At 43.9% G+C, this 17,271-nt stretch overlaps 1 protein-coding gene across 1 annotated transcript; it reads left to right on the top strand.

Annotated features, from left to right (window-relative positions):
• The first annotated feature begins 2,999 nt into the window (after nucleotides 1-2,999).
• On the top strand, nucleotides 3,000-15,781 carry LOC114039831. The gene is made up of 9 exons (XM_027857711.1): nucleotides 3,000-3,047; nucleotides 3,247-3,424; nucleotides 8,391-8,477; nucleotides 8,824-9,165; nucleotides 11,565-11,678; nucleotides 12,484-12,597; nucleotides 12,956-13,081; nucleotides 13,486-13,512; nucleotides 15,572-15,781. Exons 1-9 carry the CDS (start codon nucleotides 3,000-3,002, stop codon nucleotides 15,598-15,600), a joined length of 1,065 nt encoding a protein of 354 aa, XP_027713512.1. The 3' UTR covers nucleotides 15,601-15,781.
• The last annotated feature ends 1,490 nt before the right edge of the window (nucleotides 15,782-17,271 follow it).

Genomic DNA, 17,271 nt, shown 5'->3' with positions numbered 1-17,271 from the left:
TGGGGTAGAAGAATCATGATTTATTTCGGACATATTGAATCTGATATGCCTATAGGATGTCCAGTTGGAGATGAAATTCAGAAGAGAGACTGAAATAGCAATGTAAACTTCAGTCATTTACTTGAAGATGTTGAGGGGGCAGCTAGGTGGCACAGTGGATAGGATGCTGGGCCTGGAGTTAGGAAGACTCATCTTCCTGAGTTCACATCTGGCCTCAGACATTTATCAGCTGCATGACCTTGAAACAGGTACTGCAGATGGAGAATGAGTTGAGTCCAAAACTACCCTGCATTTCAGAAATTCAACAATGCTTTTAACTACCCCAAGGTGAATCTGACATGAAAGCCTATCTTTGAAATAAGTTCTGAGAATGCCATATGGTTTTGATTTTGGAACTCCACAATCTTCAAAGATCAGAGTTGCTGGTTTATACCAGCAAAAATATTAGTACATTGGCCTATCAGTAAGGTACATGGTGGGAATAAATAAATTGAAACATATTTCCAATGAGAATTTATACAGAAGAAGTAAAATAAAATGTATTGTTCAGGATATAAATGAACAGAAAAGGAAGTGTCATGTGGCAAAAGAGAACAGATGCACAGTCGGATCGCTACATTAGTACTCACAAAATGTAAAAAGTCCTAGAGAATGGCCCAAAGTACAATGGGTAGATTTGCTGTGGAGGCTTTATAGGAGAACACAAATATCAATTGCTTAAGATAAAAAGGTGCTGGAGCGGTTGCAGTCTACAGTAAATGGGAGGAATATATTGATGAGATCATAGATACATTGAAGTATTAGAGGGCCAGGGTTCATGATATAGGCTGAAGTTCTCCCTTCTGTTCCCCTCTCCACAGGCCAAAAACACTGACATTTGGGATGTTGGAGGCAGTATCATAAGACCATTACATGGGCAATAGAGACCCTTCCTCTATACTGTAATACCCAGAAAGGAGCTCTCATTCTTGGACAGCTAGGTGGCATTGAGGCTAGTGTGCCAAACTTGGAGTCAGGAAGACCTTGGGTTTGAATTCTGGCTTAGACACCTACTGTAGTTGTACAACCCTAGGCAAGTCACCTGTTTCCTCATCTGCAAAATTGGGATAATAATAGTACCTACCTCATAGGGTTGTCGTGAGGATCAGGTGAGCTAATATAAAGTGCTTTGCAAACCATAAAAAACTATATACATGCTACCTAGATCTTATTCTGTCCCTAACTTTAAATAAGTCCCAGGATCATGTAAGAGACCTGTGATGACTTCTAGAAGAGTCCCCAGGCCTGGGTAGCAAACCCTATAAAAGCATATGTTGGGTGGGTAGAGATGAGGGTGGTGCTACATGGAATTGTGAACAGGCAATCAATCAACAAGCATTTATTAAGTACCTGCTATGTGCAAGGCACTGTGCTAGGCTGTGAGGACACAAAGATAAGTTCCCCAACAATGGATACCAAAGGAATCCTTATTCTATAACCATGCAGGCCAGGAGTATACTGGGCAGAGAAGACCTTGAAGGGAGGACTGGGAGAAGCAAGTCTAAGGAGAAGAGAGAGTAAGGGCCAGAGGGAGAGGAGAGGTCTCAAGAGAGGAAAGGAAGAGTTAAGGGGAAGGGCAGGTTTCAGGTGAGGGAGAAGAGGGCAACAGAGAAAGAAGATGGCCCTGGTAAAGGAAAGGGAAGGGAAGAAGGGCTGGATCTTAGGATGGGAAAGAAGAAATTGGTAAGAACATGCTGAGATCCAGGGAGAAAAGAAAAGAGGTACAGAAAGAGGAAGGGAGATGAAGGAACATGGATGGAGTCAGAGGAAAGAAGGAGGGGATGGAGGATGGGGAGTAAATAGAGAGGGAAGAGACAAGCACAGAGGGGTCTGAAAAGGTAGGAGTAGGAACACTGGAGCAGAAAGTAGAGCAGGGAAGGTATAGATTGGAAATGGAGGGACAGATGGGGAGAAGATGAAGAGGATGATGGATGGGCAGAGAACTGGGGAGAATGAATGAAGATGGGAGGAATCTAGAAGGGAGGGGAGAGAGAATGAGATGGAGGGATAGAAGTTATGGAGCCTATGGAGCATAAGGGGAAGGGACTGAGAGGGCAAGAGGGGTGGAGATGAAGCAACAGAGGAGAAAAAGAGGAAGGAAAGAGTGGAGAGCAGGGGACTGAGGAAGATGAAGGGGAGGGAAAGTAGGAATGGAGAAGGGGTTGAGGATACGGAGGGACAAAAAGCATGGGGATAGAGAGGTAGAAAGAGCAGGGATAAAGTAGCAGAATGAGGAAAGGATAAAAGGTCAAAAGCCTAAGGAGAACGAAGGGGGAGGAATAGAAAGGAGAGGTAAGGAGGTAGAGGGGGTAGAAGGAACTGAGATGAATGGATAGAGAGGGAGATGGTGAAGGGGGGATGGATAGGTATAGGACTAAGGAGGATGGAGAAGGAGAGGAGAGGGAAAGACATTGAGGAGTAGAAGGGGCAGAGATGGAGGAGTCTAGGGGTAGAGGATGAAGGGGCAAGGACGATGAGGATGTAGAGGGGAGCTGAGGAAAGGGAGGGTGGATGAGCGGGTTGTTGAGGTGGATGAAGAGTGGAGGAGGGGGAGGGCACTGAAGTGGAAGGGATGGAGGGACAGATTGAGGAAAGGAAGAAGGGGAGGATGGATAGTTGGGGGCTGAGAAGGAGGAAGAAGGGAAGAATGAGAGATGGAGGGGAGAGGGAGGGGCTGAACTAGGGGCCAGAGAAAGGGGAGTGTCTCTCTCTTGGCAGGTCTGGACAGGCTCGGGGACGGAGGCTCACCTGAGGCAGGCACCTCGATGGGCTTCAACTAGAGACTCTGGTGGCACCCACCCAGCCGCCCCTACAGCAGGAGTCAGACCAGAAGTGCGCCACGGACCCTAGCCCGAAGTTCACTCAAGCAGTCGGCACTCGGGACCTGCGGAGGCCTCGTTGTCTCAGTGGTCCTACGTCTGTAGGCGCTGCCTACTGCAGCACCCGCCTTGTCTGGGAGGATGCGCAGGGCAGCTCCACCTCGGGAGGCGGGCCGAGAGGCTGCGCTGGTTTCTCTGTGCTGAGGAGGGGGCGGGGCTCAGAGGATAAAGAGGTAGTAGCAGAGCCCACAGAGGGCGGGGCTACAGCGATGGAAAGCCGATGGGCGTGGTTAACTGGAGGGGCGGGGCCCAGAGTTGTAGGCAAATTTTGTAGTTTCTTTTGCCCAGTCTCCACTGTCACTTTCAATTTCTGAGTCCCTGCAGCTAGCTGCCCTCGAGCCCACGCTGGCAAAAGAACCCCTTCCTCCTACAGACCGATCCCCAAACAGGAGTTCCCAGGCATAGATACGATCGTCTTTCACGTGTAGTGAGGGCGCAGCTTCGACTCGTTGGTCCCCTCCGGAGACTCAGAGATCCAGAAACCAGCCTCCTGAAATCGCACCAGGGTGAGTGCTAAATCCTGTTTCCTGCCCCACCCCTCCAACACATACCGCCTCCCACCTTAGAGTTCTTGCTGGTTTGTACCCCCGGCCTTCTCATACTGCCTCCCCAGAACTCAAAGAAATATGTCCCGCCTCTCAGAGTCTACTTGGGTATGTTCTTCCCCACAGAGCTTATATGGGTCAGTTTTCCCCTGCCTCATCCCTCTTTATCTCCCTTGGGTGTATGTAGCAACCTGCCACTCCGCAGCTCACATGAAAGGCTCTTCAGGGTTCCCATGATCAATGCAACAGCTGCAATAGCTCCTGTAGGTATACTATTGATAGGTAGGCAATCAGGCATGTAAAAAGTCTTCTCCATTTGGAGGCTCAGGGGTCTTTTGCCAGAATAAAGACAAGAAGTACTTCTTGGTCTCCATGTACCTTCTGAATCTTCCCTTCCTTCACTCCTTTGAGTTCCAGGGACTGCTGTGTTCTTGGTTGTCACCACCCATTCTCCCAATAGGGTTCAATTCCTCCTAGGCCACCAGCTGAAGGGAAAGCAAGCTATTAGCCTCAATTCACTCCTAGGTCATTCTAGTGAATCGTTTACACCTATTGCTTCCATTATCACTAGTGTCCCTCTCTTCTTAAATTCTCTGCAATCTAGTTTCCAATGTCATTCAACTGAAACTTCATGCAGGAGGTAGAATTTCTATTTAATCCAACAAATGTGTATTTAGTGTTAAATTTTTTGTGTCCCTGGCACTTAGCTAACTGCTGGACACATCATCTTTTGATCCTTACTCTGGGAGGTAGGAGCAGGAACTTAATAAATATTTATTGACTTATTAACTGAAGTGCCAACTTTTTTTTGTAAGATAGATTAGGGAGAAGAAGAAAAGAAAAATAGCCCAGTCTTTGCCTTTTAGAAGCCTCCAGTCTACCAGAAAGAGATATAGATCATGTATTGAAGCTATTAAAGCTTAAATGTACACTAAAACTTTTGGGACACACTGTACACAGGTATTCTCCAAGACTGAACATGATAAGGACAAAGGAGAGAGCTGGGCAAAGTATTCTAGGAAATTTTGAGGAGGGGCAGAATATTATCTGCTGAAGACTCAAGGAGATGGCCCCTGAAATGGTACTTGTAGGAAGAGAAGGGTTATAGCAGATAATGTTGAGACCATGACCACACCTGTGGATAAATGGGGTAGAGAGGAGACAGATTCTGTTCATGTGGAGCTTGATGAACTGAGAACCAGGGGAGATAACAGTATTGTCAATTTAAACATCGAAGTTACCAAGGAAGGGTGTGGTGGAAGGGAAGATGGCAAGTCAGGTGGTGAAATAATTAGGACAGGGACTTCTAAGAAATTTATATATGTTGCTCATCAGCATTCAGGGAAATGGGTAAAAATACCCCTACATCAAAGGTCTTTCTTTTATAAGACATCTCAAAAAGTCTTTCAGTTAGTCTCCTTGTGCTCAGAGAACTGTGAAGGAGGCCCCAATCAGTCTCCCAGGGAGTCTTGGCTCTTTTGCTGACTCATTTCTTTCTTCTGATCTTCAGAACCAGTCTTGCCCAACCTCTTTCTTTTCCCCATAACCATTGGCCTCCTGATCATGCCCATCCCATAGCACAGTGCCTTAGTAAATGCTTAATAAATAAAATGTTAGTAAGTGCTTTCCTTCTTTTCTTCCTTCCTTCATTTTCCCTCCTTCTTTCTTTCCCTCCTTCCTTCTTCCCCTCCTACCTTATTTCCTTCCTTTCCTTTCCCCCTCCTTCCTTCTTTCCTTCCTTTCCCTTTTCCTTTTTTCCTTCCTTCTTTCCCTCCTACTTTCTTTCCTTCCTTTCTTCCTTTCATTTTGCTCTAACCTTTCCTTAACTCTTTCTTTTCTTGTACCTAGCCATTCAGCAGATTCAAATGAGTACTATAACATCAGAGAACATCAGAAATTTTTCCATATGTTCTATCATAGTTGTGGAGTGGTGGAACATTTTTAGTTGTATAACAAATTAAATAACTGTAGGGGACAAAAGTAGATTAATTTGATGATATAAAAACAAAGAATGTTTGTGTGACAAAAGGAAATGCTTCCAGAATAAAAAAGGAAAGAAACAGATTAAGAGCAACATCTTGGTGTTAAGCACTTTTGACAAAAGTTTGATATAAAATCAGTGAAGAATTGATACCAGTTTATGAGAGTAGGAGCTATTTCCCCCACCAGATTAATGGTTAAAGGACATGAATAGTCAGTTTTCAAAGAAGAAATACAATTATGTAGAAATTTCAGAGGGACATATTTAGGTTCCATGTGTAGAAAAAACTCCCTAACAGTCAGAGCTATTTGAAAATGGTATGGGCTGCCTTGGGAGGCAGTGGGTTCTTTGTCCCTGGAGATATTTAAGTGAAAGATGACCCATTTGTCAGGTGAGTTTGCAGAGGGAATTCTTGTTCAGAGATTCTGTGATTCTGAGGGAGAGTAATGGTCAGCAGAAGACAGCAACATGGTTCTGGACAGGATGGCATAATCAGGTGCTATGGTCCTCAGAAAAGGAAAAGTTGTTGCTAAATGATTGTATTCCAGGGTTGGGTCTGGTGTGTGAGGTTGGGAAGAGGAGAAGGAAGAGGAGGAGGAGGAGGAGCTTTTTTTTTCCATTTTATGCTTCTTTATTGATTGAAAGGAGGGAAAAATGAAGGAAGGAAGAAAAGAAGGAAAGCACTTACTAACATTTTATTTATTAAGCATTTACTAAGGCACTGTGCTATGGGATGGGCATGATCAGGAGGCCAACGGTTATGGGGGAAAGAAAGAGGTTGGGCAGGACTGGTTCTGAAGATTAGAAGAAAGAAATGAGTCAGCGAAAGAGCCAAGACTCCCCGGGAGACTGATTGGGGCTTCCTTCACAGTTCTCTGAGCACAAGGAGACTAACTGAAAGACTTTTTGAGATGTCTTATAAAAGAAAGACCTTTGATGTAGGGGTATTTTTACCCATTTCCCTGAATGCTGATGAGTAACATACATAAATTTCTTAGAGGTCCCTGTCCTAATTATTTCATTTCCATTTTAGCTTCTACTTATAGATTCCAGATGAATGCATTCACATCTCAAGAAGAACGCAAAGTTAGTTGTCTCATTTCAATTCCTTTCTATTTTACCCCAGAAGCAAAAGTCATTTCCTGACATCACTTTCTTCACCTTCCCAAGAATCACACCAGATCAGTGCTTTTATCAAAATCCTGACACCAGACTCAAAACTAGGAATTCTTGTGCATGGAGCAAATTCAGTTGGGGAGGGCAGGTGGTTGCAGAAGACAGTCTATCTCAGATTGTTGTTGTTCTTGTTGTTTGTTGTTTGTTCTTCAAGAGGACTTATGAGATCAGGAAGGTGGTGTCTTGATTTGCAAGTGAGTCAGGACTGTGCAAAATCACTAGACTCACTCTCTTTTCTGGAGCCATCTGGGTCCAGTGGCAAGATACAGATTGAGAATGAAGTACAAATAACAATCTATGAGTAGTAGTAGCTGACTCAACTGGTCAGTTCCAGTTGGGCAATGCTTCTCCCTACCTCAGGTATAGTTCTACTAGAAGGAGCAACCCATCCATAAAACAGGGGCTCTTAAGCTTTTTTTTTTTTTTTAGGTCATGGACCTCTTTGGCATCCTGGTGATACCAATGGATCCCTTCCAGAATAGCATCTTTAAATTCATAAAATAAAATTCATAGGATTACAAAGGAAACCAATTATTTTGAAATAAAGGTGTAATTTTTCCCTTCCCAGTTCATGAACCCCCTAAAATATATTCTGGGGGCCCCTTAAGAGATCCATGAACCCCAAATCAAGAAATTTATGCCTTAGAGAATCCTAATTGCTGCTAGTCCCTAATTTTTCCCCTCCTCCCCAATCCACATGAGTTAAATATAAGGACATCTCTTCTGATTACTGACTTTCTTAGACATCCAAGCTCCATGTAGCTGGGCTAAATGGAAGGTAGTGGAGGGGGTGGGTCAGTGACAGGCCCAAGAGAACCTGCCCTGGCAGAATGCTGCAGGTGTTAAGCCTGAGGCTGGCCAGAAGACTACAAGGAAAAAGTCTGCTCCCACCCCAACTCTCCACCACGTTGACAATCTACTGAAAAACTCTGGTCACTTCGATTGCTTAGTTCTTACTCTGTATGACATTCCATCCTCCTCATCCCACCCTTATCATTCAACCAATTTCCCCTTTCAATCCTTCAACAAGCATTTATTAACCACCTGACCAGTGCCAATCACTGCTAGACCCTGGGGATAGAAAGACAAATGGAAATGTCTCTGCCCTCAAGAATCCTATAGTCTATTAGGAGGAGACAGATAAATAAGTACAAAGTACTGTATAAATAAAATAATCTTGGTGGGGTGGTAGTGTGGGGAGGAAATTAGCCTACACAAGAATCAAGATAGGCTTCATGTATGAGGAGGCACCAGCTGGTTCAAGCCTTCAAAGAATTCTAAGAGGTGGGAGGGAGGAGGGAGTATATTCCATACATGAGCAACAGCTTGCACAAAGGCATGAGGTTGGAAGAAAGAATGTTGTCTAGGAGAAACAGCAAATAGGCCTATTTGGCTGAGACACAGAGCATGTGAAGAGAGTAATGTGTAATTAATCTGAAAACTTGGTTGGGAGCCAGACCATGAGGGGTTTTGCATGCCAAATAGAGGAGTCTGTATTCTATCCCAGAGGTGGTAGGGAGTGTCTAGAATCTATTGGTCAGGTAAGCGATGTGATCAGACTTATACTTTAGGATTACAAACCTCACAGCTGTCTAGAGGATGAATTGGAGAGGTGAGAGACTTAAGGCCAGAAGACCAACTAGGAAGCTATTACAATAGTCCAGATGAGAGGTGATGAGAGCTTGATCTAGGGAAGTAGCCATGTGGATAGAAAAAAAAAGGGATTACTGGAAGAGATATTACTGACCCTCTTGTGTCTTTTTCTCTCAGGTGTGATGGAGACCATCAGTCCCTCAGGGGCTCTCTTCAAATTCCTTGTTTCCTTCCTCCTCCTTAACATACCCACTCAGGCCTCAGGTATGACTCTGCTTTCTTCTAGCTCCCAGGGCCTTGCCATAAGGCCCTAAGCTAAGCCCAGGGAGATTCTGGCCTCTTCTCTCCTTACAAACCAAGCCATTCCTCCCTTATTGGAGGAACTCCATCTCCATAACCAGTCCCTTCTCTTCAACCTGATACCTTCTCAATGTCCTCATCATCCTGTCCCTTTCCTTCCCTGAGCTCTCTCCCTCCTTCTCTCTGGCTCTATCTATGGGGTTTTGGACTCTGTTCTCCTGCTTCATCTGTATCCTCGAGTCTAACTCCTCTAACCCTTTTCTGTGCTCCTCTCTGACCCCATGTCTTTTTTTTATGGCTTGTTGAACAGGGAGTTTCTTAGTGTTTGGACCTACAGCACCTGTCCAGACTTCAGTGGGAGGAGAGGCAGTATTATCATGTCACCTGTCCCCCGCTCAGAATGCCGAGGATATGAAAGTGATCTGGTTAAAATCCCAGGATGTAGTGCATCACTATCAAGGTAGAGAGGATCATTCGGAAGACCAGACACCTAATTTCCAAGGGAGGACTGAGCTGTTGAAAGATGCCATCACTGCGGGGAATGTCACACTGAGGATATGGAATGTGAAATCTTCAGATGCAGGACAGTATAAGTGTTTATTTAGTGATTCTTCTCACTCAGCAGAAGCATTCATGGAGCTGAAGGTCATTGGTAAGGCCCTGAACTGAGGTTTGTTTTCCTGGGATTTGTTTTAATGCATCTGGGAAAGTATGGCTTGCCAGCTTATTCTGTTCAACAACCAAAGGTTACAAGGGATCTCCTTCCTGCCAGACCCTCAGCCAGATGCAGGGAATACAAAGGTGATAAATGGAATAGCCCCTACCTTCAAGGAACCTACTATTTATAAGGTCATCCTTCATGTACATAAATATCTATGACACAAGGCAGAATGTGCTAAGCACAAACATTTTTGAAGGAGTGATCAATTTCAGTTGGACAGATCAGGGAAGGCTTCAAGGAAGAGGGGAGAAAGGGAAGCATTTCATGGAGGATGTGATATGTCTGTAACTTAGTATGACTGACTGATGCTGTCCAGTTCAGTGATTCTTACCTTTGATGACAAGTTCTTTCATTACTCCAAGCTTCTCTTACAAATTTATATCATGTCTCCTTCCCCCATCAGGAGCCTTTGCTCATTCACTATCCCATGTGCTATCCTCATCCTAATCTTGTGTCCTTGCTTTTTTTGGCCTTACAAGTAGGGTTCCATCTGTTATTGGCTCCTCCAAGTAAAGGACCTGTTTGGGGACATTTGGGTAGTGGTGGTGTATTCTCCTTTGAAGCTGCATAGCCCTGAGCCCTAGACCTCAATGAATTCCATCAGCTTCCTGGGGTACCAGCTCCTTGGGACTGCTCCTGAGCACCCTCAGCTTACCTTTGGCCTCTGGGCTCTTGCCTTTCACTGCTTTTCCCTTATGGCTCTAGGGTGGAAAAACTCCTTTTTCTGTAAGCCTAGCTGAGATGAGTTTGGGGAGTTTTCCAGAGGAAATTTGACTCAGAAATATATATCAATTATCTACCTGTGACAACAAATGTCTGATCACAGGTGAGCGTGACTGACTCACTTCACAACGTTCCCCTGTCTTGGGCCTATCTGTGGTAGATCCTGTATCAAGCTCTCTGGCTTCCAAGCTGGAGAGGTGACTTGAGTGAGCCCTCTCAGTCCTCCCATCATCTGTCTTCCAGGCCCCTGGGTCAGCACTTCTGGCCCCTGGCTGCCCTATCCTGCCTCACCCTTGGATCCTGTGTGGTTCCCAAATTCTTCAACTCTGTGATATATAGGTGATAAAATAAATGCTTATCGAATTAGATAAATCTTCAACTTGGACTGAGTCCAAGTCTTTGGAAGGCAATTTAGTGATGTTGTGATTGGAGTACTGGACTTGGAATAAGGAAGACCCCAGTTCAAATCCTAGCTTAGATACTTGTTAGTTGTGTGACCCTGGGTAAGTCACTTAACTTTTTGTAGCCTATGTTTCCTCCTCTGCAAAATGGGGATGATAACAGCACCTAACCCCTGGGGTTGTTATGAAGATCAAAGGTGATAGCACACGAAAAGTACTTTGCAAATAGAAATGCTAGCTAATATTATCGCCTGTTAGTGCCTTCTCCTCTAAGATTATCCTCCATCTATTTTGTATGGATCTTGTGTAAACCTTGTTAGATTCATGTTTTCAGCCCTGTTAGAATGTAAGCTCCTTGAGGACAGGAATTATTTTTTGCTTTTTCTATGTCTCTATGGCACATTGTTGTTGTTCAGTCTCTTTTCAGTCATGTCCGACTCTTTGTGACTCCATTTTTTTTTTGTTTGTTTTGTTTTGGCAAAGATACTGGAGTGGTTTGTCATTTTCTTCTCCAGCTCATTTTACAGAGGAAGAAACTGAGGCAAACAGGGTCAAGTGACTTGCCTAGGGTCACACGGCTAATAAGTTTCTGAGGCCAGATTTAAACTCGGGAAGAGCAGTCAGCTTGACTCCAGGCCCAGACCTGTATCTACTGTACCACCTAGCCGCCCCCTATGGCACATAGTAAGCATTTAATAAATGCTTATTAGTTAGTTGATTAAGACCAAGTCACCAATTACTAGAATGAGGAGGCTGCCTTTGAAACTTGAACTGAGTAAGTTTAGAACAAAGAAAAGGAAGGCTCACTTCATAGGTGGTGTCAGGAAAGAAGAATCGATAAATCCATAACAAAGGTGAGTTTTCACTTTTTATAGACATTCTTCACCTATTAGAGACACTCTGGACTTATTCTTTCAATTCACACGTGCACCAGAGCTCCACTGGCTGCATCTCTCACTATGAGGACAGAGCACACTTTGAGGCCCCTAGAACTGGGCTCTAACTGGCCAGTCCCCTGTTAGATCTGCAACTCATGCATTACCTACAGACCCTCATTCTGCTGTCATTGATACCCATGATTTTTGCCGTAGAAAGGGGACTGCACTCTTTGGGAAAGAGAAAAGAAACAAAAGATGAATTCAGGGAAAGCCTGCTTGAGGGAGGTCCCAGTTCCACAGGAAGCCTAAGGCTGGGTTTGTATTGCAGAGGCACCAACCCTATTTGAGACCTATCCTGTCTGGTGGAGTGTGATTGGCATCCTGGCATTGGGACAGCTCAGCATCCTCTTTTACTACAGCTGGAAAACCTACCAGTTCAGAGGTAAGTCCCTATGGGGAAGGTAGGGGGCAGGGCAGTCAGCGAGTCAAGTAGCATTTATGCAGTGCTAACTATATGCTAGGTAAGTGGCATTTATTAAATGCTTACTATTAAATACTAGGTACTGTTCTAAGCCCTGGGAATACAAATAAAAGTAGAAAGAAAGGCAACCCTTGCCCTCAAGGAGCTTACAGTCTAATGGGGGAAGACAGCTCATAAAAGGAAGATGAAAAGGGAACTGGGACAAAGGTACCTTGTACAGGGGCGCAACCAGAGAAAATTCAGAGTACAGCCTGGAGAGGAATGAGACTCTGCTGGCCTCTGGGCAACCACCTTAAATTGGGAAGAACAATCCAATCAGAAGGAGAAGGAGAAGGAGAAGGGGTGGGGGCTACTTTCAATGTATGAATTCCAGGGTTGGAGTGAGGCTTCAGAATGAAGATCTGGGGTATGGTGAAGGAAGTCCGGAGTTCAGCTTGGAAAAGAAAGAAAAGAGACTAGGAAGACATATGAACCCTCATGTTCTTTACCTCAAACATTCTGAAGTTTTGCTTCCAGGCAATAGATTCTGTGGCCTTTAGACTTGGTCAGAGACTCCAGGGATGCAGAAGAGGAGGGGAGTAGTTGGTCAATAAATTACTTCTGTAAGGTGACTCAATGAGTCAGTGAGTGTCCCAGGCCTAGGGAAGGAGGTATCTGGGACACCCTGAATTTAGTAGTCCTCCTGCCTGAAGTGAGGTGGTGGGGTGGGGTGTTTAGGAGCCCTGGCAGGGAGTCCACTGAGGGGTTCTGGGCCATTGTGTTTCAGAGAATTTCCTAGTCAGTTGGACTCATAAGGTGGGAGTGGTGATCCCGGCAGTTTTTTGGTGTTTGCTGATGAGTTTTCTCATTTACTACATTGTGAATATGTCTGGCTGTAGAGGTAAGACCCGACTGGATGCCCCTATTGGATGTTGGAGGGTATCTGTCCCTCTTTGACTCACCAGACCTGGGTTGGGCAGAAGGGGCACAGGCAGAGCTCAGATTCCTCACCCTGAATATCCTGGGAGGAAGAAGGAGTGCTTATGCCCCTGAATGCTATTGCTAGGCCTGTGTATATGTTGAGAGTGACATTGGAATGGTGACATTGATGTGAAGCTCTGGGATGGGGCTCTGCTTTAGTTGGAGAGGAGGGGAAGAAGAACCCTTGCTGTGATTGGGAGTATGAGTGGATAAGGGGAATGGAAGCTCTAATAGGGGATGGAGGAGGCCTGAGTGCTTGGGGTTGCTATGATTTTCAGGCACGGAAGACCTGGATGAGTGGGTTCAGACAGATCAGGTGTATTTGGGGCTGTTGACATTCCTTCCGCTACTGCCAACACTCCTGTTTGTGGCTGTTGATTTCCATGGCAAGCGCAAGGCAAGAGGTAACTAGGACCAACCTGGGGATGGTTTGGGGTTCAGACTCCTCAAGGAAAGGCCACACAGAAATCTGGGCAAGTGTCCTTCCCTCCAACTGCTCCTTAGAGTTCAGGTTCTGGTGAGGCTGGACCTCTGCATTCAAAAATCTAAGAGCTCAATACGTTCCTCTTTTCTTCTCTCTCCTCCTCCCTTACACCACCCACTAAGCATAGCCACATGTTGAACTTTACAGTACAGACATCTGGGATTCAATGTGATACTCCCCTACCCCATACCAAACCTCCCCAATTGCCTGAGGTAGGCAGACCCAAGATGATCCCTAGCCTGAGGTCTCCCCATAACTTTCCACCTTGACATCCTTTTCTCACCCATTCTCACTGCTATCTTCCCATGCTTTGTGCCCTTCTAGGAAACACTGCTCGAAGACAACCCTCAGGTAAGTAATTCTGAGCTCCAGTCTCCACCTCAGTCTTACCCCCAGGCTCTGGAAAGTCAGAGACATTCTTAAACAGCTAAGTTTTCAGAAAAAGGAAGAAGTCAAATCAGATTTCCAGTCCCTCCAGAGCCCTGGTCCTTCCTCTTATGCTCCCCCTACCCCGACCTTTGCACCATTTGTAGGGGATTTCCCAAGGCCAGAGGCTTGCTGAGGATGTCAGTCCTTTTCTAGAAATACCTCAAGTGGAACTCTCCTCTTGGCCTGGGAATTCCTTTGCCTTTTGTCAACACCACATTAATCTCTGTTCCTAATTCAAGCTCAAGCTTCATACTGAGCTCCTGACCTTCTTGTTCTCCAAACTGGTCCCTGAGCTTTTTGATCTCCCTCAGTTGTTATACCTAGTCCTTGAGAGGAAACATGAATTGATGGATAGAGTGTTAGACTTCAAGTCTGGAAGACCTGAGTTCAAATCTTGTCTCTGACATTTACTCACTGAATCTCCATTTCCTCATCCCTAAATGGTCATGGTACTACCTTTAGTATTACCATCCTATTACAGGGATGTAGTGTGACATAAATGAAATTACATTTTTATAGTACCTTGCACATCTTTGAATGTTACCTCTAATTATCTTACCCACCTGCAATATATTTTTTTCTTCTTCTCCCCCTCTACCAAAATGCCAGAGAAGTCATAGGATAGCATCATAGATTTAGAGCCAGAAGAGACTCAGAGACCATCTAATCCAGTCACCCCCCCCCATTTTATACCTGAGGCTTAGGGATGTTAAGTGACTTACCCAAGGTCACACAGGTGGTAAATATCAAAAGCAGGATTCAAACTCAGGCCTACTGTCTTCAGAGCTAACATGCTGTCCAGCACCCCAAGGCTACTTTAGAAGACTCTGCCCACTGGGGATGCTCTCCACCACAGATGTGTTCATGATAAAGACCCTCACAATTTTACCATGCCCCAAAGAAACTATATAACAGCCTTAGCCATGTACAATAATAGATGTCAACAAGAAGGAACAGGGCCATTGCTTCATGTGACCCTAGTGACCCATTATGGATTTGCATTTCTGTACTTTTAACTAAATGATTTTTTAATTTATTCCTGTTTCCAGTCAAGGCTACATTTGAGGTAATGAGCTCTACTTGTTCATTGCTGCTGTGACATGGGATTTCTGTTTATCAGTTCTTTTATGTCTTCCCTACTCCCAAGCTTACCACGTTTACATCCCCCCATTCACCTTCCTCTCCTAAAGGAGCCTGATCCTTTTAGTGTCCTCATTTGATGTTCACTATCCCTTGGCTTACATTACCTTCCTTTTCTCGCTGTATTTGCTTATGACTGGCCAGGGCTGACAACCAGACTGTGAAGGGCAGGGATTATTTCTGAGTTTGTCCCAAACCCTATTCTGATAGAGCCCAGCACCTAGCAGCATGCAGGCAGGAACAAGCATTTATTAAGTTCTTATTGTACTGAGTGCTGGGGATACAAATTCAAACAAAAAGAAAGATGCTTCCTGCCCTCATTCTAATGAGAGAAGACAACACACAAAAGGGAACTGAAAAGTAGGGAAAAGGGGAAGAGGGAAGGTACCTATGTGGCAGTATTGTATCAAAATCCAGAATGTCAGAAACAAAAACAGGAGGCAAATGGCCACTGAGTTAATTTCTCTAGTGATTGCCAGTTCCCTATCTTCACCATACTGATTGCTCAGAGCCTAGCACTTTGTGAAGATAGCCCTAATGACTCTTCTCCAAATATGTGACCTTTTTTTGGCTCACTGAGACACCCCTGCCCTGTTCTATATTTCTGTATATATCCAATCTTTTTATATAGATATAGATCTTTTTGGCTTTCTTCTCCATTCAAGGTATGTTATTCACATTACAAAAGAATTCTTTGGAGAGGAAGGTTTACACCATGGTTAGGATTGAACTTGTATAGAGGTTCACTTCATATAAAACTTAAAGAGGTAGTGTCAAGACTTGACCCATGACCCTACACAAACGAGCTGAGCTTTTTTTGCTTTGTTATGTTTTTATTCAGAAAACGTTCCCCTGGGCACAAGAAGATGAAATTAATAAGAAGCAGCAACAGCCACAGACTTCATGACTCAGCCATTCCATTATCCTATTGGAGAGGATTTAGTTCCCTTTCCTGTCTCCATCATCCCATCCTAGATTCTCCTCACTCCCATCCTTTTCACACATCCACATGCCTTATTGTTTTTTTTTTTATTTACTATCTCATTTTTCCCCAGTTACATGTAAAAACAATTTTTGACATTTGTTTTTAAAACTTTGAGTTCCAATTCTCTCCCTTTCTCCCTCCCCATCTCCCCACATTGAGAAGGTAAGCAGTTTGATACAGATTATGCATTTGTAGTCATGTAAAACATCCATAATAGTCATGTTGTGAAAGAAAACACAGACAAAAAAAGCAACTCAAGAAAAATACAGAAATAAAGAAAAACTATGCTTTAATCTGTATTCAGACATCACCAATTCTTTCTCTGGGGATGGGTGGTATTTTTCATCATAAGTCCTTCAGAGTTGTCTTGGATCATTATATTGCCGAGAATAGCTAAGTCACTCACAGCTGATCATCTTACTATACTGCTGTACCATTATACACAGTACATTTCACTTTGCATCAGTCTATGCAAATCTTTCCAGGTTTTTCTGAGACCATCCTACTAATCATTTCTTTTCTTTTTTTTTTCTTTTTGAGTATTTAATTTATTTATTTTTAATTTTCAACATTTACTTCCACAAGATTTTGAGTTCCAAATTTTCACCCCATCTCGCTCCTCCCCCACCCCAAGATGGCATGCATTCTGAATATCCCTTCCCCTAGTCTGCCCCCCTTCTATTTCTTACCCCCCTTCTCTTGTCCCCTTCCTCTTCTATTTTCCTATAGGGCAGGATAGATTTCTGTACCCCATTTCCTGTATTTCTTATTTCCCAGTTGCATGTGAAAACATTTTTTTAAAACATGTGTTTTTAAAACTTTGGGTTCCAAATTTTTTCCCTTCCTCCCCACCCACCCTCATTGAAAAGGCAAGTAACTCAATATAGGTTATACATGTGCAGTTATGCAAAACACTTCCATAGTATTCATGTTGTGAAAAACTAACTCTATTTCCCTTAATCCTATCCCACCCTCCCATTTATTCTATTCTTTGTTTTGACCCTGTCCCTCCTCAGAAGTGTTTGCTTCTGATTACCCCCTTTCCCAATCTGCCCTCCTCTCTATCATTCCCCTGCTCTCTTGTCCCCTTCTCCCCCTATTTTCCTGTAGGGTAAAACATATTTCCATACCCAATTGAATGTGTATGTTATTCGCTTCATAAGCCAAATCCTATGAGAATAAGATTCACTCATTCCCTCTCACCTTCCCCCACTTCCCCTCCACTGTAAGAGCCTTTTCTTTTCTGTTTTTTTGTGAGATAATTTACCTTGTTCTACCTCTCTCTTTCTCCTTCTCCTAGTATAATCTTCTCTCACCCCTTAATTTTATTCTCCAGATATGACTCCTTCATCTTCAACTCACCCTGTGCCCTCTATCTATCTCTATCTATATGTTTCTTTCTATCTATCTATCTATCTATCTATCTATCTATATATATATATACATACATATAATTTTTTCCCTCCAACTACCCTAACATTGACAAAAGTCTCATGAGTTATAAATATCATCTTTCCAGGCAGGAATGTAAACAGCTCAACCTTAATAAGTCTCTT

This window comes from Vombatus ursinus, unplaced genomic scaffold (genome assembly GCF_900497805.2).
Source record: "Vombatus ursinus unplaced genomic scaffold, bare-nosed wombat genome assembly UNPS02012319.1, whole genome shotgun sequence".
Classification (NCBI taxonomy): domain Eukaryota; kingdom Metazoa; phylum Chordata; class Mammalia; order Diprotodontia; family Vombatidae; genus Vombatus; species Vombatus ursinus.
Note: the sequence above shows the minus strand (reverse complement) of the source record. Positions and strands in the feature narration are given on the sequence as shown.

What these genes read in the sequence shown, in the direction of transcription:
- LOC114039831 (XM_027857711.1), top strand. Translation starts at nt 3,000, where the DNA reads ATGCGCAGGGCAGCTCCACCTCGGGAGGCGGGCCGAGAGGCTGCGCTG. An exon ending in CGGGCCGAGAGGCTGCGCTG is followed by an intron (nt 3,048 to 3,246) that starts GTTTCTCTGTGC and finishes CCCTGCAGCTAG; the next exon opens with CTGCCCTCGAGCCCACGCTG. An exon ending in CATGGAGCTGAAGGTCATTG is followed by an intron (nt 9,166 to 11,564) that starts GTAAGGCCCTGA and finishes TTTGTATTGCAG; the next exon opens with AGGCACCAACCCTATTTGAG.